A 24,158-nucleotide genomic window follows, 5' to 3' on the forward strand; every position below is an offset into this window, starting at 1 on the left:
TTGCAAATAGAGGAGCCTGCGTGTGCACTGACTTTGTGATTTGACAATTGATTATGCAGTTCCTGGAATGCGTCATAGGTGCTTAAACTCTTTGTTATAACAAAGTAAATAAAGATACTGCTTTTTTAAAAATCTCCCTAGAGGCAGTTGCCCAACTGCAAGCATGGCTTGGATAGGCAGTACTTTAAATCATACTGTGCCAAACAGCATGCGACTTTAGAAGTTTCCCTACAAGACTAAAACAACTTGTCAAAAATAGGAGGTTGCCTAGCTTATTGTGCCCTGTCTGTAGAGGAGATGCTCAATTGCCTTTGTCAAAAGTGGGAGCTCCATGCTTCCCAGACCAACCGTATCCATGCTTGGCTGAGAAGCAGTTGGTGGGCAAATGCATTGCCCTAGGTCTCCTTGTGACTTTGAGTTGGTGTATCTTTTGAGTACCATGGAAATAGGTTCATTCTTTTCTAAACTAGTTCATGCTCTGGAGTGTGTGTGTGTGGTGCTGAAATGTACAAGCATGTAGTGGGGCCCTCACTTTCTTAGAGTACATCTTGTTTTACATAAGGAAGAACTAATAGTGCAATTTCCTCTGAAAACGTATGCCCAAAGAGAAGTGCATTGACTAAAGAATTGCCTTGCTTTCAAAGGGCAAAGAAATAATCGAGTACTACTTGAATCAGCTAGAAGAGGAGGGAATTAATTATATTCCTCGTTGGAGTCCCCCGGCTAAATTTACATTTGAACGGGGTGCATCTCATGTAAGGCGGCCACTGTCCCCTCCAATCAACATACCTGAAACTACCACCAAGGAGGGACTCAGCCCTAAGGAAATCAACAATTGCAACAATGCATCAGAGCCCACAGCTGGAACACCCGATGGTGCGTTATTTGCTTGCCCTGTCTGCCTTTTGGGGTTATTTTGTGCGTCTCCATTAATATAACAGCTATAGTTTAAGCAAGGAGTTGGTGAATCTCTATTTCTATGCTGAACTTCTTCCATTTCTGTAGCCAAACTTCATGATTTTAGCCGCACAGCATAAATAGCACAAACAACTGTACACTGATATGTTTTCAGATAAAAAATATGTAGGTTGCATTTTATTAACAGAAACTTTGAGTGGGGGAAAGACACCCAGTATTGACTAGGGTGATGCCTAGCTGCAGCTGGTGGAAGAAAAACAGCTCAGCTAGTAGCATTTCATTCTTTTCAAACTATGTATTAAAAATGGCAGTTTGCTCTGCAAAGAGGCAAGCCAGAGCTTCAACTTGAAGAATGTATAGTGAAAGCCATTTGTTAATTGATCCAGCAATCCTTGATTCTAATAGCATTTGTGTAAATAATGGTTTCAGACAAGCTGGATGCAGACTACATCAAGAGGTATTTGGGAGATTTGACACCACTTCAGGAAAGCTGCCTCATCAGGCTTCGGCAGTGGCTCCAGGAAACGCACAAAGGCAAAGTAAGTATTTGTCTGCCTGCTTGACTTCCCGTTCATCGGAAAAGTGCACAGCATGCAAGATGGTCTGGCAGCATGTCAATAATCCATCCAAGGGAATGGACATTTTTACATAAGATGGCCTTGAACTAGTTTGAACCTGATACCTTTTAGTTTTTCTGTGTGCTGTAAAGTCTAATCTTTAAATCTACTTCCCAGAGTGCAGAGACCAGATGCTTTTATGCTTAAAGAAAACAAAGCTTTGGCTTGGTAGCCTAGATATCCTTTCATATATGCTAAAGGTTATGTATTGTAGAAGCATAAAATTGAAATGTCAACAAATAAACCAGTTTTACTGTGTCCTGCTTGGAGATTGATTTAGTTCCTTGCAAGGAGGCTCCTGTTAACGACATTCCTCCGTTAACCACTGCCATGCCTTTCTCACAGCATAGATAGTTTGAAAGCATGCAAGACTGCACACTTGGGCAGGTGGTCTGTAATTCGTGGAACGTTGCACTGAGATTATATGACTAGCATAAAAGCTAAAGGCCAGTTGGACATGCAAATACATCTTTCCTGCAATACTGCAACAGCCAAATTCCAAATTCCTGTTTTGTTCTCCCCGCCTTCCACAGCAAGTACTTCAAGAGTAAGGTATTTAAAATAAAAGTTAGCTTCAGTTCTAAGTCTGATTCAGCGAATTGTGAATAGCTGTGACTGCTCAAGGAATGTACCCCACTAGTGGTAAATACGTATTTGTTGCTGTATAGCACACAAAGCTACCCTATGTTTGAAGGGAGCTTCTCACATAGTAAGTACCTAGCTAAACTCAACTTGAATCCAAAGCTTCCAGCTTCACATTAGAAGCCACATTGTGCCATGATCTCTTGGTGTGGATGTGCTACTTAAAATGGATTGTGGTTCATTCTAACTTTCCATCATTTGTTTTCAAAATCAATGTAGCATCCCCCACCCCCCGCCTCACCAGCTTGCAAAGTTTCTGTGCCCCTCTGCTCCCCAATGTGGTGGTTTATTCACACCGGCCTGTGCATTTTGCGTTTCCTTAAGTTTCTTCCTTGCACTTTCCTTCTATCGTAAGTCAGCTTGTTCACTTCTACAGCTTCCAGTTTCCATCCAAGATTTAGACATGGTCATTTTCTTTAGCCTAATACTATCTTCGCAGCTATAGGGCAGAAGCTCAGTTTAAATCACTTTTTCATCATGATTATGTCATGTTAGCATCTAGAATGTCTGATTTAATTTGGCTCCATTAGCAGTAAAATAAAAAGATGCTTCAAGCATTACCTCTCACCACTCTTAAGTAATTTTCTGATGTAGAGGCCAAAAGTTGATTATATTTTCAAAATCTTGGCTGAATTTTTTTCTGGATTTGTAAGTACTAGTGCTCTTTCTTTCAAACCTGCTTATTTTTATGCTATCTGCCATATAAGCAAAATCTCCTTAATTACTTTCCCAATATTTACTTAGTTGCTTGATCTTTAATGCAGATGTATCCCGGCTTAACTCTGTTATCCAGTTCACTGCAAAACCCTTGAGTGTTTGCCATTTCCCTTCTCGTCTCTTAAATGTCTTGCCTGATTGTGCCCATTTTTCTGTGGATTAAACTAAAGTATTGATGACATTTCCATCTGATTTTTTTGAACAAAAGTCTCCTCACAGCTTTGATTTGCTATTTTCTCATACCCCGCTCTAGCTGTTCATCTCTTTAACACAGGTTTTCACTCTGGTCTGCTTGGAGGTGGCATAAAGTAATGTTTTACAGGATGGCATTGTAAGTCAGTTATAGTTTAACACAGCTAGAGCAAAGGAATAACAAACAACTTTCTTGCAAAGTGTTCAAAAACTTCCCAGCTTGCTTTTTCCCCTCTTGGGGCACATGAACAGCAATGCTGTGAATGGCAAAGTGTGCTGTGCTGTGGTCATTGTCCACAAAAGGAGGTAAACTGACAAGTGCTATTGGGAATCTCATTCAGATTTTTAATCCTATTTTTGTGTTTGTATGCGTGTGTGTGTGTGTGTGTGTGTGTATACGAGCCTCTTTCTTTTACTGATTGCCTCCTGTTAATTGCTAAAAGTCTAACAGCTATACTATAGCAGAAAACATACAACCACCCCGTTTTACTATTTCCTGCTTTCTCCATCTTTTCTCATCCAAATTTCATGGAATTTGTAGAGAGGGCTTCAGTGGTTTTCTTTGCTGTTCTCTTGATGCTTGTATCCCTGCAACCATGATGTAAAGACCTAAGTGGAGATACTGTAATCCAAACTGTGTCGTGACCCATTAGTGTGTCGGCTGCAGTGTGTAGGTGTGTCGCATGAACACTCCTCGTGCTCCTCCCAGGGAAAGGGATTACTTTAACCTCTGGTTTGCTAGTAAAACTGAATTGCTGTGTCACGAAATGATGCATGTCTAAAAAGTGTGTTACCAACATGAAAAGTTTGGAAAGCTCTGCTATAACCTGTATTCGTGGGCAATAGCTATTTTTCTTCTTTAGTTCTCTACTGCTGGTGTCTTCCTGGTTCTCCGTGAGTGAAAGGGATGGGGACGGCTTCATCCAAGAGAAACTTCCTTTGACTCATGTGAACCTTCTAAAGAGCATGCAATACCTAACACTATTGTTTTATCAAAGATACCATAAGCCACCTTGGGTTGGCAATTTGCCTCAGAAGCTGGGTGTAAACAGTAATGTAAATACTAGAACAAGTTATTTATGCAGAGTAAATTTAAATCTAATCAATTAAGGCAGCTGCCCCAGTTTTCTGCTCTGAAGATGTAAAATGGATATTGCTCAGTAGCAAATGAAATTCACCTCCACCGTTTAGATAACTTTGGAATCAGCTCGTTTGTAACTTTCAGCCCCCTTTCACTGATGTTTGCAGATCCCAAAAGATGAGCATATCTTACGATTCCTGCGTGCGAGAGATTTCAACATTGACAAAGCCAGAGAGATCATGTGCCAGTCCCTAACGTGGCGCAAGCAGCACCAGGTGGACTACATTCTGGAGACTTGGAACCCGCCTCAAGTACTTCAGGATTACTATGCTGGAGGCTGGCACCACCATGACAAAGGTAGAGTAGCCCTGCTGCCCTATGTAAGCATAGGTTGTTAGCCCATTATTCACTTTGGCTGGTATGTGTAGCAAAAGGGGCCATAGGAAAGGTTCTCTGTAGATTTTTAAAATGTCCCTTGAACATTACTGCAGAGGTAGGAACAAAATGCTTTTGAATCACTACGCTGTTTTTCAAGCATCATTCGGGCAGGATTGAAGACATGAAAGCATAGTTTTCAGAAACGTCGTCCAAAAGACATACACAGTGTGCATTTGTTGGAACAAGCGAGGACATGTGTCTGTTATCTCTGCTGCTAAAGATAGTGTTTTAAACAAAATATTGCCACTGTTAAAATTACTCGGCCCCCGAAAGCTGTGCTTCAAAGAATAAAAGCTGGCAATAATGTATATTGGAATTCTGAGAAATTCAACTTGATTTTTTTAAATAAAAAAAACTAGCCTTCATGGTGGGGAAAAAATAATAATGCTTTACTGCATCAAGTTGTGCTTTAAGTGAAATACCTAAACTTTTAAAGGGGCTTACAGCAACTTTTGTCTTTTTTGTGTGTATGCCAAGTATTCTGCTTTCAAGTACTAAAGCTTCTACAGTTTTCTCACAAACTTATAAAAGATTTTATTCAATCCTCAAAGCCACACACTTTGGGTTAAAGAATAGTTTTAGGTTTTCATCTAGCTGCATTCCATTAATAGCTCAGACTGTAGGAATGTTAAGCTTTCCTAAGGCAGTTCTGCCTGAAACTGCAATCATTCAGATAATACAGTGGTGCCTCGCAAGACGAAATTAATTCGTTCCGCAAGTCTCTTCGTCTTGCGAGTTTTCTCCGCTGTCCCGGGGTGATTTAAAAGCCCCTGGGAAGGCAGGCAGGGGGGACAAAGACTTTTGCCCCCCGCCTGCCTTCAGAAGAGGTCCAGGACAGGCTTCGCGGACCTCTCCGCAAGCAGCGGGAGCGCTCCTTGCGGAGAGTTGCCAGCGCGCCCAGGCTTCGCGGCCCCGCCGCCCGGCTTCAGGAGGAGGCTTTCTCGCCCCGCCGCCCGGCATCGGGACGATGCCCCGAAGCCGGGCGGCGGGGGGAGGCGTTCCCGCCCCGCCGCCCGGCATCGGGACGATGCCCCGAAGCCGGGCGGCGGGGGGAGGCTTTCCCGCCCCGCCGCCCGGCATCGGGACGATGCCCCGAAGCCGGGCGGCGGGGGGAGGCTTTCCCGCCCCGCCGCCCGGCATCGGGACGATGCCCCGAAGCCGGGCGGCGGGGGGGGGCTTTCCCGCCCCGCCGCCCGGCATCGGGACGATGCCCCGATGCCGGGCGGCGGGGGGAGGCTTCAAAAGCCGTCCGGGGGCTTTTAAATCGCCCCGGACAGTCCCGGGGCGATTTAAAAGCCCCCGGTTAGGCAGGCAGGGGGGGGGCAAAGACTTTTGCCCCCCGCCCGCCTTGGGAAGAGGTCCTGGACCTCTTCCGAAGGCAGGCGGGGGGCAAAAGTCTTTGCTCCCCCCTGCCTGCCTTTCCGGGAGAGCGGAAAAGGCAGCGCTGCCTTCCCGCTCTCCCGGAAAGGCCGGCGGTGGGGAGCAAAGACTTTTGCCCCCGCCCGCCTTCGGAAGAGGTCCAGGACCTCTTCCCAAGGCGGGAGGGGGCAAAAGTCTTTGCTCCCCCCGCCTGCCTTAAAAAGCTGTCCGGGATAGCGGGAAGCGCTTCCCTGCTATCCCGGACCGCTTTTAAAATGCTGGCGGTGGGGAGCAAAGCCTTTCGCCCCCGCCGGCCTTCCTGGACCTCTTCTGAAGTCCGGAGGGGGGGAAAAGGCTTTGCTCCCCACCGCCAGCATTTAAAAAAAGGTCCCCGAGATTTCCCTATGGGCTTTCGTCTTGCGATGCAAGCCCATAGGGAAAATCGTCTAGCGAAGCGTCGCAAAAACCGAAAAACCCTTTCGTCTTGCGGGTTTTTCGTCTTGCGAGGCATTCGTCTTGCGGGGCACCACTGTATTGACCAATACATTAAATTGGTCCTGCAGCCTAATTTTTTAATAGCTTTGTGCCAAGTTGCCAGCATCGTCCTGTTTCCTACAACGTTGATGAGAACATACAAAGTGTATTTCTCCCTCTCCTTCACCCCAGGATTCTTGCTAATACAAGTTCCTAATGAGGTGGTGGAGTTAAGCTGTGCCAAAGTTCAGATTTCCTTTGCAGCCAGGGAGCGACAGTTGCTTTCATAGAAACCAAAGTTGCCAAGCAAACACTGATCATTCTAGTTGCCCTTGCAAAACCACAGTTGCCGCTGTTCTTTTTTGTTCAGATGGGCGTCCACTGTATGTGCTGAGACTTGGCCAGATGGACACCAAAGGCCTGGTGCGAGCTCTCGGGGAAGAAGCCTTGCTTCGCTATGTAAGTGCCTTTGATGCCATGTGTTTTGGTAGTGAACACAATGTTCCTGTTTTATAGCTCTGCTTCGTATTAGAAAGATGAGCACACTGTGGCTGTCTTTGTCAATCTGTGTTCATTTTTCACACTGTTCTGCCAGAATATCAGAAGTTTTGTTTTGTTCTTTGTGGGTTGGGTGGAGTTGTCTTACTCTGTGGTTTACATATGCAGGAAGGTGAGGTGGTGGAATCCTGAGGTCATAGAGTGGTTTGCATTACCTCCGGTTGTAGGTGGTGGGTTTTTTTTTTAATGTTCCCATTTTAAAAATAAAAATGTCAGCATGCAAAGGGGGGAAAGCAGCACATTAGGGGGGAGTTTCTAAGCCAGCTTGTTTCCCATTGGCCAGGTTTCTAGTGTGTGCATGGGGATTTGCAAAAAGGCGATTTCCCCACTGTGTAGTAGATCAGTCCTCTATATTACCTTATCCCATAACATTCTATGGTAAAGCCAGACAAAAAGGTTATGGAGTTTGTTCTGTAGTTTTTCCCTGGGCCAGCTCTTGCAACTTTTTATCATGCAGCAGTTTTAGCTTGTCTGATTAAAAGAGGAGGGGAGAACTACGTATGTCACTTTGAGCTCCTTGGAGAAAATGTGGAATATTAATGCAATCAATCCAGCTTGCTATAATATTAAATACCTGTTCTTTGTCAATAACGTAATCTATTGAAGAATGGACTAATGAAGTGGGCAGGGGGGTTACATTATTGGCAAACTAGCACATTTTGTTAGACTGAAAAAAAACAAAGAACTCCAGTTTCCCTGCATATAGAATTCTGGCTGCTCCCACCTAGCCCAGTCTTTCCATTATCCAGAGGAATTTCATATTCTAAAGTATTTCTTAATGGTATACTTACTCCAGTCTCTCTCTCCCCCCCCCCCCATTCCTACCACATTGGGGGTGGGGGGACTCAGTTCAGTTTCTGAGACTTCCAAACATGAGGATGGGTAGCTTTTTCTATTATTGCTGACAAACATAAAGCAGAAACATAATGCAGAAATTAAGTTAGGGGAACATCAGAAAAGTCTGTAGAATCAGTGAATTGGGAAAGCAGGAACGGGATGATTATCTCCTTCCAAAGGTAAAATAGAGGTGATAGAAGCAGTTCTCTTTATCCTGATTTTTGCCATGGCAATTCTGCTACTGCATCTCTGCAGTATCCTTGTTTCTCATTTGTGTGTGTGTGTGTGTGTGTGTGTGTTTAGGTTCTCTCTATTAACGAAGAAGGACTGAGGAGGTGTGAAGAAAATACAAAAGTGTTTGGAAGACCTATAAGGTAAAAGAGAATAGCTGTTAAATGAAATATAATGAGTAGTGGAATGTGAAGTGTTGAGAGACTCCATGCTAATCACTCTAATACTGATTCATATGTTAGCTAAGGGGATACACTTGTGAAATTCCTGTGTATGAGGGCTCCAACCTGTCCCCGTGCCCACAGATGCAATGGCACGCCATGTTTGGCCACTGCAGTGCATCATGCCCAAAGCCATGATTTCAAAGTGAGGTGCATGGCCCACATATGAATTAGGAGGACACATCTCACATGAGTTTCAGCCAAATGTTTAGGAAAACATGGAAACCGGCTTTCCAGGCCTTATGTGGCACTTGGAAGTAGATTTTCACCTGCTCCTCATTCAGGGTGAAGACAGGTTGTCATCCCTCACACTCAGAGTATAGATGAAAGGGAGTTTTATGACATTGGGGACTCCCTTGAACAGGCATGGCCAAACTTGGCCCTCCAGCTGTTTGGGGACCACAACTCCCATCATCCCTAGCTAACAGGACCAGTGGTCAGTTATGATGGGAACTGTAGTCCCAAAAACAGCTGGAGGGCAAAGTTTGGCCATGCCTGCCCTAGAAGCCTTGAATGTCGTCAGTGCAGTGATGCACCCAACAACTAAGGCAAGGGGAGGCTAGAGTAAAACAGCTTTCTAGTGGTTGATACAAACCTCTTGTATCAGTGTGGTGCCAGTGTGGTGTAGTGGTTAAGAGCGGTGGACTCGTAATCTGGGGAACCGGGTTCACGTCTCCGCTCCTCCACATGCAGCTGCTGGGTGACCTTGGGCCACTCACACTTCTTTGAAGTCTCTCAGCCCCACTCACCTCACAGAGTGTTTGTTGTGGGGGAGGAAGGGAAAGGAGAATGTTAGCCGCTTTGAGACTCCTGAAGGGGAGTGAAAGGCGGGATATCAAATCCAAACTCTTCTTCTTCTTCTCTTCAGCAAATCTGATTTTGGGGGAGCTGTGGGGATGTTTTTGTTTTGTTTTAAAAAGACACATTTAATACGTTCATTGTCTTTGCTTTGGGGCAAACAGTTGTTGGACCTGTTTGGTGGATCTGGAGGGCCTGAACATGCGTCACTTATGGAGGCCTGGTGTCAAGGCTTTGCTAAGGATCATCGAGGTAGTCGAAGCCAATTATCCGGAAACCTTGGGGCGCCTCCTCATTCTGCGAGCACCCAGGGTGTTTCCAGTCCTCTGGACACTGGTACGTTCATCTGCTTTTGTCTCCCTTGGGACCTGTGCTTTGGAAAATGGGACCCAGCCCTGTACTATAAAATAGCCATGGTCAACACTTGCAACATTTTTTTTTTTAATAGGGAGCATCATTTCTGGAACCAAAAACAATCCAGTTACATACAGTAGTAATGTGGCCTGGTGGAATAGTTCACCTCTTGAGCATGCCACTTTTATGAGTATCACCAATAGTAAAAGTATCCTCTTGAAGCCATTTGAGGATCCGGGGATTTGACTCACTTGGTGTCAACAGCCCTCTTGGCAAGTGAGCCAGCTCACAAAGTTGCAGACAGGCAGAGCCACAGGGAGAAGCAACTGGAGGCTGTAATCTACCCCCTCTAGAAAGAGGAGTGGCTGCACCCTGCTCATTTAGGTACCCCAGAACTTCCCACTGTGTCTCTGAAGCTGCCTCTTTCACCTCAAAGCCAATGAGCTGCATTTTTAACTTAGTATTTTACTTGCAGGTCAGTCCATTCATTGATGACAACACAAGAAAGAAATTCCTGATCTATGCTGGCAATGACTATCAAGGACCCGGTGGGCTGTTGGATTATATTGACAAAGAAATCATTCCAGATTTTCTTGGTGGAGAATGCATGGTAAGTAAACAGTTGCTGTAGCAGAACTGCATTCAGTGATTATTTTCTTTATTCCATAAAATTTCTACACTGCTTGATTGTAAAAATCACCACGAACCAGAAGTGGTGCATAGCAGATAAAAAGAAAAAATGTACAACTCTATGTTAAAACATGCAAACGTTTAAATACTAATACAGATTAAAATTACTTTAGCTTTCTAAACATCTGGGTAAAGGTAAAGGGACCCCTGACCGCTAGGTCCAGTTGCGAACTACTCTGAGGTTGCAGCGCTCATCTCACTTTACTGGCCGAGGGAGCCGGCATACAGCTTCCGGGTCATGTGGCCAGTATGACTAAGAGCAGCGCACGGGAACGCCATTTACCTTCCAGCCAGAGCGGTACCTATTTATCTACTTGCACTTGACGTGCTTTCGAACTGCTAGGTTGGCAGGAGCAGGGACTGAGCAATGGGAGCTCACCCCGCCGCGGGGATTCGAATCACCAACCTTCTGATCAGCAAGCCCTAGGCTCTGTGGTTTAGACCACAGCGCCACTCGCATCTGGGTAGGCTTGTCGAAACAAGAATGTTTTTAGCAGGTGCCGAAAATAATACAGTGGAAGGCACCTGCTTAATCTCAATAAGCAGGGAGTTCCAAGTGGAATTGAGTTCTTACATATGCAGAACGGATATTATGTGGCAACCTGTAAGTAGTGGCAGTTACACTGATCCAAGCGGTCAAGTGGCCATGTGTGGGTTAGGCGATCTTGTAGGCAAACTGGTCCCAGGTTGTTACGGACTTTATATACGAATAGGATCATCTTGAACTTGGCCCGGTAGCAAATGGGCAACCAGTGCAGATCTCTGAGCAGAGCTGTGTTATATGCTGACATCGGGCCTCGCATTTGGCAGCACTCTTGCTGTGGCATTCTGCACTAACTGCACCTTCTGGATCAAGCATGAGGGAAGCCCCACTGTCAAGTTTGTAATTCCCTCTTCCCATTCCCTACATTCAGATAACTCAATCAGTGAAGCACACTGCAATTCTAATTAACAAATGCATCTAGAATAACTGGTTCCCTGAAAGGTTGTTTATACGCCTGAAGTTCTCAAGGTTACCCAACTTTGTAATGACCACTTTGTGTGGCTGTTGCCATTTTGGCTGTAAAAACAACAGCACCAGGAGAATCGAATAAGAATATGGGGTGGAGGGTCTAACCCACTAAATAAATTTTCCAAACAGACAAACTTGCTGTTTGGTCTTGTTGAACTAATATGAAATTGTAAGGGGCGGGACACACACACACACAGTTTTTACAAACCAATTCACATGTGTTCTTTGGTGGCTTTGTTCAATGATAACTCACATCCTTTAAGAGCTTTACTTCTGAGCAGATTCTTTTTGAGGTGTGATCTGTTTGAGTAGAGATCTAATTCTGATTTTTCTCTCCCCTCCACCTTAATTAAATCTCTGAAGTGTGAAGTTCCAGAAGGTGGGCTGGTTCCCAAATCTCTATACCGTACAGCAGAAGAACTGGAAAATGAAGATATAAAGTTGTGGACAGAAACAATTTATCAGTCTGCAAGCGTCTTCAAAGGAGCTCCCCATGAGGTGAGTTTCCTTGTTTTCTTTCTTGCATCCATGAAAGACAAGCTCAGGTCTTCATTGGTTTGACATGGGCTTCATGCCAACTTTATGCAATCAGAGGTGCTTCAGATGATATTTCAACTAGTCCACTCTCAAAATAATTGTTCAGCTGAGTAGAGGAATCTTCTTCTCTTCCACAGTTAGAAAAATGCTACCTTAAGCATTTTCTATTTGCAACAGAGGAGCTCAAATCTTATTCAGCTTTGTTCAGCTGTTTTGTTAGTAATGCAAGCCGGCCTCACATGGACAGTTATTGGTAAGAGTGGACTTTCTGAAACATCTTCTTAGTTCCTTCTAAGTCCTTTCTTATGAGCTTGTGTTGGTGAACAATGCTGAAATAAGGGGAAGAAGTAGAGAGGCACACAACTCCACCCCCCATTTTTAGTCTAACATTGCTTTCCTGAAGTCTGCTAAAAGTAGTAGCAAGGGGGCTGCCTCAAAATATAAGGAAGGCAACCCTTGACTCCCCCCCCTTACTTTTTTTTTTTTTTTTAAGAAAACAAGATTTGGTGCCTGTAGCATACTTTTAATCTACCTTTTTATTATGTAGTAATTGGGAAAATATTGATGCAGTTGAGCCACCAATTTTTTCCCCCAGCAGCATTTATTGAAGGGCCAGTCTTCTAATCTGCATTTCCTTAAAGTAGCAGGACAGAGATATGCTAGATGTAGAAACTCTCCCTTTCGATCACTGGAAGGCCTATATTATTATCTTCACCTTAAGGTCCCAGGGCAGGTTACTACAATGGAGAACACATCATCATTAAGAAACCATAATATTGCAAAAAAACCACAATCACAAAAATTAGCATCTAATAAGAATATCTAATGAAAAGTAACAAAAGTTCAGACAATTGCCTATATTATATTTAGACTTCCAACTATTCTGCATTAGTAGTATTCAAGGCTGTTTTTTTAAAAAGAGATGACTTTTCCCATGCCATCGGATGCATCCAGTTAGATGCTCTCCCATGCTGCTTTAACATCCAACTATTGACAAACAGTGAGCTTTCAAAATGGCAGAAAGGGCTGCCACATCTCCTTGCTGTCATAAAGCCAAGGGTGAATTTGTTCTTCCCCAACCCCCTTTTCTATGGCTTCTGAAATAACATTTTTAAAATTTATTTAATTGTAGGGCCTAAATGAAAATTGACTGTGTAATTTGACTTTGTACTGCTTTTTAAAATGTTTGTTTGTAAATGTTACACAGTTGGATGCAGAGGCAATTAAACGCTTGCATCTGGTTACAGAATCCCTCATAGCAGGTTTTGTAGCAAATATAAACACAGTGGGTTTCTACGCCAGAGCATTCGAAGTGTGTGGAATTTGACAGCAGAGCCAAATTGGCTCTTCTCATTGAAAGGCTTTTTGCTTTGACCGAGCTTTTAATATAATTATCCTCCAACTCTCTAGATCTTCATTCAGATTGTGGAAGCTTCGTCTGTGATCACCTGGGATTTTGATGTTTGCAAAGGTGACATTGTATTTAACATCTATCACTCCAAGAGAGCACCACAGCCTCCGAAAAAGGACTCCCTAGGGGCCCACAGCATTACTTCTCCCGGTGGCAATAATGTGCAACTGATAGACAAAGCCTGGCAGCTGGGGCGGGACTACAGCATGGTGGAGTCTCCTCTTAGCTGTAAAGAAGGGGAGAGCGTGCAGGTGAGAACCAGCCTTTAGGCAAAATCCATGTTGTTAGGCTACTTTCAACTGGTTTCTACCCCAAACAGAAGTCACTTGAATTGGTAACAAGAGACTACAGCAGGGGTTATGAAACTCATGATATCAGAGTCGTGGGTTTGAGCCTCACATTAGGCAATGCAGGAGGTTGGACTAGATGTCCCTCTTGAGCCCTTCCAATTCTATGCCCCTGCAGATGTTTTGACTCCCAATGCAACATCAACCCCAGCTAGCGCAACTAAGTGATGATGGGAGCTATAGTCCGTAATGCCTCAAGGGCTACGGGGTTTTCATCGCTGGACTACAGCACTCTTGGGGTGGGCTATCTGATCACAACCAACAGTAATTGGCGATGAATAAGTTGCCTTGTGTCATGAGTGGCCTTACTGAGTGTATGTAGCCTTACTGTTTGCTGTGGAATGGTAAGGGATTGTAGGATGGTGCTGGTCAGTTTTTAAAAGGAAAGCCCTGGGATTGCCAGCCACTTCCTATCCCCATCTATATCAATCAAGTATTTGAGAAAAAGATCCAGCCAATGGGGGTTGGGGGAGCTGAGTATCACCAGAACTGTAAGGCTGAAACACTTTGCAGCCCATCAGTTTCCCACAACACTAAAATGGCCACATACAACATTCTGAGGTGATTATCTAGCTGTGAGTCCTGGAAGACCTGGTTCCTGCGGTCCATCTGGGGAAGGTGAGGCCTTGACTGAATCCAGCTATAAAGGCTAAACCTTCTGTTCAAGTTGCCTACAGACTACCTGCATGGGGTTTGTTTCAGGATTGTTGTTGGAGCAAACAGTTATAGAGAAGATTTATACTGTTGCTTCTTCACTATGAGTCGCAAACCAGAGTTGTGAACGAAGCTCATTGGGATTCCCCCCCCCCCCGCTTTGCTTTCAGGGGTCCCATGTGACAAGGTGGCCTGGTTTCTACATTCTCCAGTGGAAGTTTCACAGTATGCCTGCTTGTGCTACAACCAGCCTGCCTCGTGTGGACGATGTCTTGGCATCTCTACAGGTCTCATCTCATAAGTGCAAAGTGATGTACTACACAGAAGTAATTGGGTCAGAAGATTTCAGGTATGCTTAGCTGTCCCTTGCAAGCACCATGCCAGGGAAATCCCAATGGAAAGACCCCTGAAAGGAAAATCAAAAATAGTTCTTATGATTTGCTTGGTTGAATGGCAATACTGTGAAGGCCTTTTAAACATGGAAGAAGGGTCCTTGCAGTTCTGCCACTTTGCCAGAATTGCTTAGAACAGCAATGTTGTGAAAGTACTTACTGCACATCAAATATGAGTATTAAGTAAAGTTGGCAGGAACCAGGGAAAAGAAAGAGGGAGGGAGGGAGGGAGGCGAAGCTATTGTGAATGGAGTTACCTGACCACCAAGATCAGAGATGCAGCAGTAAAACTGCTAGCATGTTTGCAAAGCTAAGCAAGGTCCAGTATGGTTTCAAATTGGATGGAGGACCATGTGCATTTCAAAGGGTTGGACTAGATGACTGTTGGGGTCCATTTTAGCTCTACAATTCTATGACAAGAGACTGTAATCACAGGGGTGATTCAGGGCTCTATAAAGCTGAAAGGATCCAAAAACTGCAAGTATATTTTGTGATGGAACAGATTCTCATGAAGCCAAACTCGTATGTGAAATGCCTACTTGAATACCCCTAACGGTGGTTGTGTGCAGAATGTGTCTAGAGTAGACAACCTGAAAAGTTGGTTGCCCCTAGTTTCAGATGCAGTTGGGCCCAAGGAACACAAAGCTGCCTCACTCTGGCAAATCCATTGGCATACAGTGGTGCCTCGCAAGACGAAATTAATTCGTTCCGCAAGTTTTTTCTTCTTGCGAGTTTTTCGTCTTGCAAAGCACGGTTTCCCATAGGAATGCATTGAAAATCAATCAATGCGTTCCTATGGAGACCGTCCGGGGACAGAGGGGAAGCGCCGTGAGCCTTCCCCTCTGTCCCCGGACCTGTTTAAAGCAAGGGGCGGCGGGGAGAAGATCGCTTCTCCCCGTTGTCACCCCTTGGTTCAAAAGGGGTCCGGGGAGAGAGGGGAAGGCGCGCACACCTTCCCCTCTGTCCCCTCTTTTGAAGCAAGGGGCGGAGGGGAGAAGATCGCTTCTCCCCGTTGCCGCCCCTTGCTTTAAACAGGTCCGGGGGCAGAGGAGATTGTGGGGAGATTGTGGGGCTGGCAACGGGGAGAAGCAATCTTCTCCCCGACGCCCCTTGTTTCAAAAGAGGTCTGGGGACAGCGGGGAAGACGCGCTGCGCTTCCCCGCTATCCCCGGAGCTTGCGGGGCAAGCTTCGTTTTGCGAAGCAAGCCCATAGGGAAATGCGTCTTGCGAAGCGGCTAAGAAAACGAAAAACTCCTTTGTCTAGCGAGTTTTTCGTCTTCCGAGGTGTTCGTCTTGCGGGGTACCACTGTATTTAAAACCTTTTGGTTTGGATACAACCTGCATTTAAGGAGAGCTTTTAAACAAAATACCTGGTTCTCATTCAAGAAGGTCAGAAGTGAAAGAAGTCTCTTTCCCTATATCTGAACATTATCTTGAATTGAAATTCTTCCAAGGGCATTAAGGACTGAGAATTCTTAAATAGTTTCCTACTGAATCAAGGGTTAAATTGGAATTTAGATTGAACTCCCATTCACTCTGGTTTCATCTTACCATGTAAATCAGAGATGAGCAACTTTTTAATTACAGTGGTGCCTCGCAAGACGAAATTAATTCGTTCCGCAAGTCTTTTCGTCTTGTGAAGCACGGTTTCCCATAGGAATGCATTGAAAATCAATCAATGCGTTCCTATAGAAACCGCCTTCAGACCAGGTCCGGGGACAGTCTGTCCCCCGACCTCTTCTGAAGGCCGGCGGGGGTCAAAAGTCTTTGCTTCCCCCCCGCCTGCCTTCAAAAGCCATCCGGAATAGCGGGAAGCGCTTCCCTGCTATCCCGGACTGCTTTTAAAATGCTGGCGGTGGGGAGCAAAGCCTTTTGGCCCCCGCCGGCCTTCCTGGACCTCTTCTGAAGGCCGGAGGGGGGGGGAAGGCTTTTCTCCCCACCGCCAGCATTTACAGTAAAAGAGGTCCCCGGAGATTTCCCTATGGGGTTTCTTCTTGCGAAGCAAGCCCATAGGGAAATTCGTTTTGTGAAGCGCCTCCAAAATGGAAAAACCCTTTCGTCTAGCGGGTTTTTCGTCTTGCGAGGCATTCGTCTTGCGGGGCACCACTGTATTATCATTTCTGTTGAGGACAACATTCCTTTTGTGGGAGCTCATATGCTGCTGGTGGGTAGAGAGTATTCGGAGGTTTTTAATATAAAAAAAATAGTGCAACAAACCAATACAGCTACTGTTGGAAAGCACATGATAATGCCAAGGTTGCTGGAGACTGCATTGCAGGGGGATAGACTAGATGATCGCAGGGTCGCTTCCAACTTCTGTGATTCTATGTATGAGAGAGGGAACTCCCACCCAACCAGGATAATTAACAAAAGCAAAAAGCAAAACTTAAAAACACACAAGTTTGTATAATACCTTCATGTCTGTCTCTTTTGCAGAGGGTCCATGAGCAGCCTTGAATCAAGTCACAGCGGATTTTCTCAGCTCAGTGCTGCTACAACCTCTTCCGGCCAGTCTCACTCCAGCTCCATGATTTCCAGGTAGTGCCACTGCCAGCCAAAAGCCAGTTGATGAGATGGCCGGACCCTCGTCTATAGCAGCCAACTGCAATACAGCTTAATCATCGGTGACAATTGCAAAAACAAAAAACATGTGGAAGGCCTTTTTATAGATAGTAAAGTAGCTGTGTGTGCATTTAAATATACTGGTTTTGTTTTGAATTAGAGCTGAAAGCGTATCCAGTCTTAATGCGGTAACCATAGTATTTCCCCCCTTCCCCAATCATAAACATGCTTGCACAAATCCTAACCTGGACATGCAAGGGCTGTTTTGCAACGAAAGGCGTAATCAGTGTGGTTGAGAATTTATTTTTTAAAATACCATCCTTTCAAGACATTCTATAGTGCATTAGAAATCTAACCTAAAGCTCCTGCCAGTGAGGTTCTCACAAAGCGCAAAAACACTTCCTCCTTTCGTGCTGCTGTGAGAGTCTTCCTCTGCTTCTGCCCAGCATTTAGGTCTAGAGGAAGGCAGTAGCTAGAATACTTGACATTTCATGAAGTGCCAGCTGGTGCCTAGCTGAACTGCTTACCTTTTTCTCTAGCTCTGTCATAGGTGAGTGCTGCCTTTGGGGGAGGAAGCAGGATTTCTGGTCTTCTCAGGCAGCCCTTTTGACATTCATACATTTCACTTAATCTCACTGCTAAGGGCTTAATAATTCCAGCTTTGGGCATTGAAAGGTTTTTCAGGTCTATAAGGTTACACCTCTTAGCACTGAAGAGGACAGAGCAGACTTGTTTCAACATCCTAAACATCCGGAGCCCCATCTGCCCCAACTTGCATCTTTTCATCCTGAACCCACTGAATGCTGGCATCTCTTCTGCCAAGAGCTGATGAGTGGAAGGGGGTGGCTGCTCTTTTCTCAGATTCTTATGTGTCCTACAACTGCAATGAAAATCTCACATGTCACTAAGATGCCACGCATCCTGTCCAGAACACAAGTGTAGTCTGCTGTGGCTACAATTATTGCAGCTTCAATTTTCCTATAACCAGGGCTTTAATTACTATGCTAAGTGCTCTTTTAATCACCCTTTCCCTGCTACTTCCTTCATATTTGAGAGACTTCAGCTTGAAACCTTGCATGTTTTTTTGGAAAGCTCAAAACATTCAGCCAGTCTTAAGTTTGCTGTGTTGCATCGGACCTTAGTAGCCAGCTAGTTAAAACATTTCAGAGGCTGCAATTTACTTGGAAAAGTGGGCAACGGTTGAAGTTGTATCCTCTTCAACCCACCCCAGATCTGAAATATATTTAAAATAAAAGCCCCTTGTTTATAAATAGAACTAGGCCAGAGAAGGAGCTTGTAGAATATGATGGTGCTGTGCTCTGTGGAAATTGGTTTAGGATCAGGGTGCCAAATGCCTGTGTGTTTGTTTAAAGGCTGTAAAATGCTGACTAAAACAGTTTTCCGAAGAATTAGACAACTAACACTTGTGGTGTTTGAAATATTAGGTCAAGGTGACCCTTCAAGTATTGGTCAAATTGTAGGAAGGGTGGCAGAATATACATTAGGTCACAAACTCACACATGCTCTCTTGCTCTCTGTGATAGCTGATTAACTAACAAGACACCCCCCCAATGATTTCAGAAGTGGTTTTAATGCTTGATATGGAGTCATGAACATAGCTCCTGCCTCAAAGCAGCATAGTGCCATGTGCAGCCAGTTAGTGTTCCTGGTGCAAAAGGGCATGTCCTCTTTTTTCCCCACTTGTAAGGGATGGTCCCCTCTTTCTCTCTCTCTCTTTTTCTCTCAGATGGCGATTTTGCTGACAGCTGTAAAGAAACCACTTCACTCAACAGTCCACATCAGCTCAGAGATGTCTGGCTTTGTAGTTACAGCCACTTCTCCTGTCTGAAGATCTATTAAGTTTGCTCAGAAGTGTCCCATATGGGGATACTTCTTTTTCCTAGAAGTCAAATGCATCTTTCAGAGCTCAAAGCACAAACACTTGAGGGGGTCCATACATCACAAAAAGCAGCATTTTTAAAAAATGGAGTGCCATGGCAACTATCACCTACCCAACTTATCCTCTTCTCCATAGTGTGTGGTCCTACCTACGCGATCCTTCCTTCCTGTCAGAACTGATAATTCTGCTGGTCCTACCTTTACTGAACTTAACAACTTTTCCCCTCTCTCCTCATCTGTATTCATGAATTTCATATCAATTTCTGTAAATGTTTTGTAAACATATTACCTCAATCTTGGTAATAAGATAACGGTCTTTAAAAGATTTTTTTTTTATCTGTATCAATAATAAATGTGAACTGTTTGGGAAAACAAGTCTGAATTATTTCTTCCCAGCTGAAGAAGAGGTGGTATAACAGGGCTGAGCTGAGGAAAGTCAACTACTGAATTCTCAGTGCCACATATGACTGCCCCCTTTTTTCTTTTACCTCTCTGGGGCTTAAGGCAGGCAGTACTTCCAGACCTCAAAGGGCTCTTCTCTAAGGCCGCTTTCAAATGGAGGATTTCGGAGGATTCCGCTGCACTGATCCAATGCATTCTTCATGACTTTGGGCCAATATCAATCTCTGATGGGTGTGTGTTTGTGTATATACACACACGCAAACACAAATAAATATTTTTTAAAAACACCTCACTATGGAAATACAGCTGGCAGGTCTACTACTGTATTCCATACTCAAGCTCTCTTTATTCATGTATTACAAGCCCACCCCCTTAAATAGTTTGTGTGATTACAGCAAGAGAGGCTAGCTATCCTCTACCTGCAGCCCTTGAACTAGCTTGCTTTCCTCAGGTGCACTGAAGGAGATTCCCCTGCCAGCCCACTTGGCTACTACATATGGAATGTCCGTAGTAATTGCCACCATGCCCTTTGCCACAGGCAGCAAATTATTTTGGGGTGGTCATGTGTGTGTGTGTGTGTGTGTGTGTGTGTGTGTGTGTGTGTGTGTGTTGGGAGCAGGGGTGGGGAACTTAGCAATCCTCTACATATTGTTGGGCTGTTAGACAACTAACACCATTGCTAGCCATGCCGGCTGGGGCTGATGGGAGTTGTAGTTCTGCCGCCCTTGCTGTAGAGCAGGCATGTCCAACTCACAAGAGACTGCGATCTGCTCCCATTATATATATATATATATATATATATATATATATATATATATATATATATATATATTTGCTTTCGTAGATTTTCACGGGTACAGGAATGCAGGTTTTGGTGTCCTCGGGTGTCTTCCCATGTAAAAGTTGGGGTGTCTAGGCGACGTTTCGACGAGGTCTCACTCGTCATCTTCAGGCTGGTGCTTTCGGCTTCTTGTTACTGGAACAGAGCAGGATCTCAGTGTTTGAGTTCCTATAAATACTGTTGAGGGGGTGTGGTGTATAGCCTCCAATGTTCTGGGCAGAGAGGAAGTTCCCAGGCTAGTGTGCCTTTTCTTCTTTTGTTCCTTAATTACTTGAGGGATATCTTGAGTGATTTCTTGAGTGATATCCTGAGTACCACTTAGGTGGGTCATTAGGTGTGGATTAGTTGCTAAAGTCTTTGTGTCTTGACCTCTTGAACTTTGTGAAGAGTTTTTCTGAGAAGATGGCTGTACTGCACTTAGTTGTGCTCTGGCTTGGCTTCGTGTATAGGGGCGAGCTGTGGTTTTGTGGCTTCTTGTTTCGGCTTCTTGTTACTGGAACAGAACAGAGATCCTGCTCTGTTCCAGTAACAAGAAGCCGAAAGCACCAGCCTGAAGATGACGAGTGAGACCTCGTCGAAACGTCGCCTAGACACCCCAACTTTTACACGGGAAGACACCCGAGGACACCAAAACCTGCATATATATATATATATATATATATATATATATATATATATATATATATATATATTTTAAAAGGGGGAGAAATCGCTAACCTAAAAGAACGACACAGCGGTAACCGCTACTTTCATTTCCTAACTCGTCGGCTGATTGCAATTAAAGAACACCCATCAAGACATCAAGAGGGGTCCCACGATCATTGCAGGCGACCGAATGGACATCAATGCTGTAGAGAGTGCAGTTTAATCAGCCACACACTTGTACAGCTGGATATATTCAATTCTACGTGAGGGTGATCAGCTGGTGCAATGAGGATATCAGGCTGGGGAAAAGATTTCTTGAGTATTCATGGGAGCAGATTCCCAGGAGATCCATAGCTTCTGTACAAATATGCTTGGTATATTCTGCTGAAACAACAATACTTGGTGCCTTGTCCTCTCTTTGTTTTCACCTCTGTCAAATTACCAATACATACTTGCAGGCGCTAATGATAATACCTTATCAGTTCACCTCTACTGCCACCTGCTGGTACCTTAAAGGTACAGGGTAAAGGGACCCCTGACCATTAGGTCCAGCCGTGGCCGACTCTGGGGTTGCGGCGCTCATCTCGCTTTATTGGCCAAGGGAGCCAGCGTAGAGCTTCCGGGTCATGTGGCCAGCATGACTAAGTCGTTTCTGGCAAAACCAGAGCAGCACACGGAAACACCGTTTACCTTCCCGCCGTAGCGGTACCTATTTATCTACTTGCACTAAGTGCTTTTGAACTGCTAGGTTGGCAGGAGGAGGGACTGAGCAATGGGAGCTCACCCCGTCACGGGGATTTGAACCACCGACCTTCTAATCGGCAAGCCCTAGGCTCTGTGGTTTAACCCACAGCGCCATCTGCATCCCTGGTACCTTAGCTTCCCACAAATGCTGTATAAATTTTGTATAATTTTTTCCTACCTTCCTTCCCAGTTCTGAGATCGACATACATTCCTTTCCTCTCTTTCTCAGCAGGCTGTGGGAGAGTGAGTCGTCCGAGGTCACCCAGTTAGCTTTGCGGATAAGTGAGCATTTGACTCCAGCTCTCCTCTAGTCTGTAAAAGATCATGTAGACTGATGTTACTTCCAGATATTTATTACATTTATGTACTACCTTTCCCCCCAAGCTGCTCAAGGTAGTGCATATGGATCTCACTCATCCCATTTTATCCTCATGACAACAACCTTGTGAGGTAGGTTAGGCTGAGAGATGGTGACTGGTCCAAGGTCACCCAGTGAGTTTCCCGGATAAATGGGGAACTGAATTCTGGTCTTCCAGGTTCTTAGTCTGGCACTTTTAACCATTACTGGCCAAACTGTCTTTTCTGTAGGAAAATTGGCTAAAGAGACAAGTGCCTTGTGAGGTTATGGATTCCCAATGAATCTGCATTGGGTACAAGAGGTATTTTCTGCATCTGTCGTCTGATGCAAACAAGAAAGGCATATTCCTGTAGGAAATTCTCTTAATGACTGTATCAACAACAAACAGGTTTCACAAACCGTGGCCTCAGCCTTTTCCAGAAGCAATGCAAAACACAATAGGCCTCAGATTAAGTTTTTAACACTGGCATTAAGAAAGCAGGAGAGAAACTGAGATTAGAGAAGCTAACAGGTTTTAAACACCATCTAATGCAAGTCTCAAATACAGAGCTCAGCGTCATTTCAAATTATCACTGGTTTTAAAAACAAAAAAACCTCACTGTTTTTTCATTGTCCCTAGGAAATTGCATTCAATCCTACTTGACAAATGTTGTGTGCTGCTTCACTTTGTGGATTGCCATGGATAGCTCCTTTCTAGTCCTACCCAACAGGGTAGTCCTACCCAACAGGGTAGTCCTACCCAACAGGGTAGTCCTACCCAACAATAAATATAATAAATAATACAAAATAGGCAAACATTTGCTTGCTTTGCATAATTTGTATAGCATGCTGAATTTTGAAATGTTCCTGGTGTATACACAGCCCTACCTATGTTCTTCCCAGTCTGAAGGGTATAAACATCCTTCTCCCCAGACAGGCACATTGTCAACACTGTTGAAGCAACACGAGGTTATGAAACAAACCTAACTCAAGGAAGCATTGTCATAAAAGTGTCTCACTAAATGTAAAGGAACTGTGAAAAACACTCTCTGAATTTAAAGTGGAGATTATTTTAAAAAGAGAAAGCATTGTCATTCATTGCATGTCAAGTTTGAGCATGCAATGTTGCTCCCATGTCCTTAATTTAAAACATCTTGATCCAGTCAGGAAGCAATATTGAGTACCATTACATGTGTGAGCATTGGACTTGTGTGTGTCGCCACATGAAGAGGTTGGGAGCTTTTACTTCCGTTTTTAATCAGTTATGTCCAAGCATGGAGCTGTGGTTAATCTGAATTGTGGTGTAGGGAAATGAGCCAATATAATAAATTGTGGTTTAAAGTTAGCTTATGCTCCTAAATCATGGACTGGCCACACTTTGTCCAGGTTCTGACCAAACCAGTAACTGCGGTTAGTTGAAAGCAGAGCAAAAGCTTCTAATTCTTTCCTTGTGTTGGTGCTAAAGGAAGAAAAGGGAGTGTAGCTCATGAGCCCAAGGCTCAGTCACAAAATGCTGAAGTAAGAAGTAGAGAGTATCCCCAAGACTTTGAAAATGAAAATTCACTTCCAAAGAAGTGAATGAGCCTACCCCATTCAGGGTACAAATTTACATGTTAATGGTGGAGAGTCAGAAATGTCCACTAGGTGGTGCTAGTAATCTTTATAAAATCAGGATACCTTTCCCAGCATAATGTCTACAGACCTGCATTTAATCGAAGCTGAGGTCCTGCCAGTTTGTGGTACTTGATTTAGCTGAATCAAAAGGCATAATGCACTCTATAGCCCTGGTCTGTAAGTAAATGACAGGATGTTTCTAACGGAATATGTGCCAGAATTGCACACTAGGTTTAAAACTCAATGTAGACGTCACTAAGAATCACAATATTTGCTATGGTAGCCCATATGATTCATATTATAGTTACTGTGAGGAGGAGAAAGATTATGGTACCCTTATGCCATGGCTGGCTGTTACAGATCAATAAAACAAGTGGAGCCCACACAAAGTCCAAGTGTAGTTAAACACAATAGCAAGATTTGCCAGTCCACACAACTGTGCTTCTGACACACGAGCTGTGTTGCCTATCTTGAGGATTTGTTATGAGTGAAATATGCAATTGAAGAAAAGTTACTCTGGAAATTATTAGGTACCTTCCAAATAACTGAAATCTGAATATTTCTGTGGCAGTGAGTTGCACTAGCTGCTCATAGCTCCTATTTAGGAACTAGGATCTAATTTTAATCCCAAGTA

General features: G+C 44.3%; 1 protein-coding gene and 1 long non-coding RNA gene across 4 annotated transcripts in view; one reads left to right on the plus strand and one right to left on the minus strand.

The window, feature by feature from the left end:
- Window positions 1–19,316, plus strand: part of SEC14L1 (SEC14 like lipid binding 1) — a 37,553-nt gene extending 18,237 nt beyond the window's left edge. For 2 of the 3 annotated variants that reach the window (XM_081897715.1, XM_081897714.1), the window contains exons 6-17: window positions 645–876; window positions 1,348–1,457; window positions 4,335–4,524; window positions 6,809–6,897; window positions 8,137–8,207; window positions 9,248–9,419; window positions 9,913–10,047; window positions 11,503–11,637; window positions 13,087–13,338; window positions 14,259–14,437; window positions 16,917–17,018; window positions 18,790–19,316. In XM_081897715.1, coding sequence (XP_081753841.1) covers window positions 645–876; window positions 1,348–1,457; window positions 4,335–4,524; window positions 6,809–6,897; window positions 8,137–8,207; window positions 9,248–9,419; window positions 9,913–10,047; window positions 11,503–11,637; window positions 13,087–13,338; window positions 14,259–14,437; window positions 16,917–17,018; window positions 18,790–18,805 — 1,683 coding nt within the window. In that variant the 3' untranslated portion in view covers window positions 18,806–19,316. Of the gene's footprint in view, window positions 1–644; window positions 877–1,347; window positions 1,458–4,334; window positions 4,525–6,808; window positions 6,898–8,136; window positions 8,208–9,247; window positions 9,420–9,912; window positions 10,048–11,502; window positions 11,638–13,086; window positions 13,339–14,258; window positions 14,438–16,916; window positions 17,179–18,789 lie in introns of those variants that run through there. The other variant, XM_081897716.1, reaches the window with a different exon arrangement.
- Window positions 8,120–17,028, minus strand: LOC309362508. Its single transcript, XR_014164985.1, has 3 exons — window positions 16,894–17,028; window positions 11,393–11,559; window positions 8,120–8,200 (listed from the first exon to the last, which is right to left on the minus strand). It is a non-coding gene; the product is annotated as an uncharacterized lncRNA (long non-coding RNA).
- Window positions 19,317–24,158: the final 4,842 nt, after the last annotated feature.

This window comes from Podarcis melisellensis, assembly GCF_964234715.1.
Source record: "Podarcis melisellensis genome assembly, chromosome: 2".
Taxonomy (NCBI): Eukaryota; Metazoa; Chordata; class Lepidosauria; order Squamata; family Lacertidae; genus Podarcis; species Podarcis melisellensis.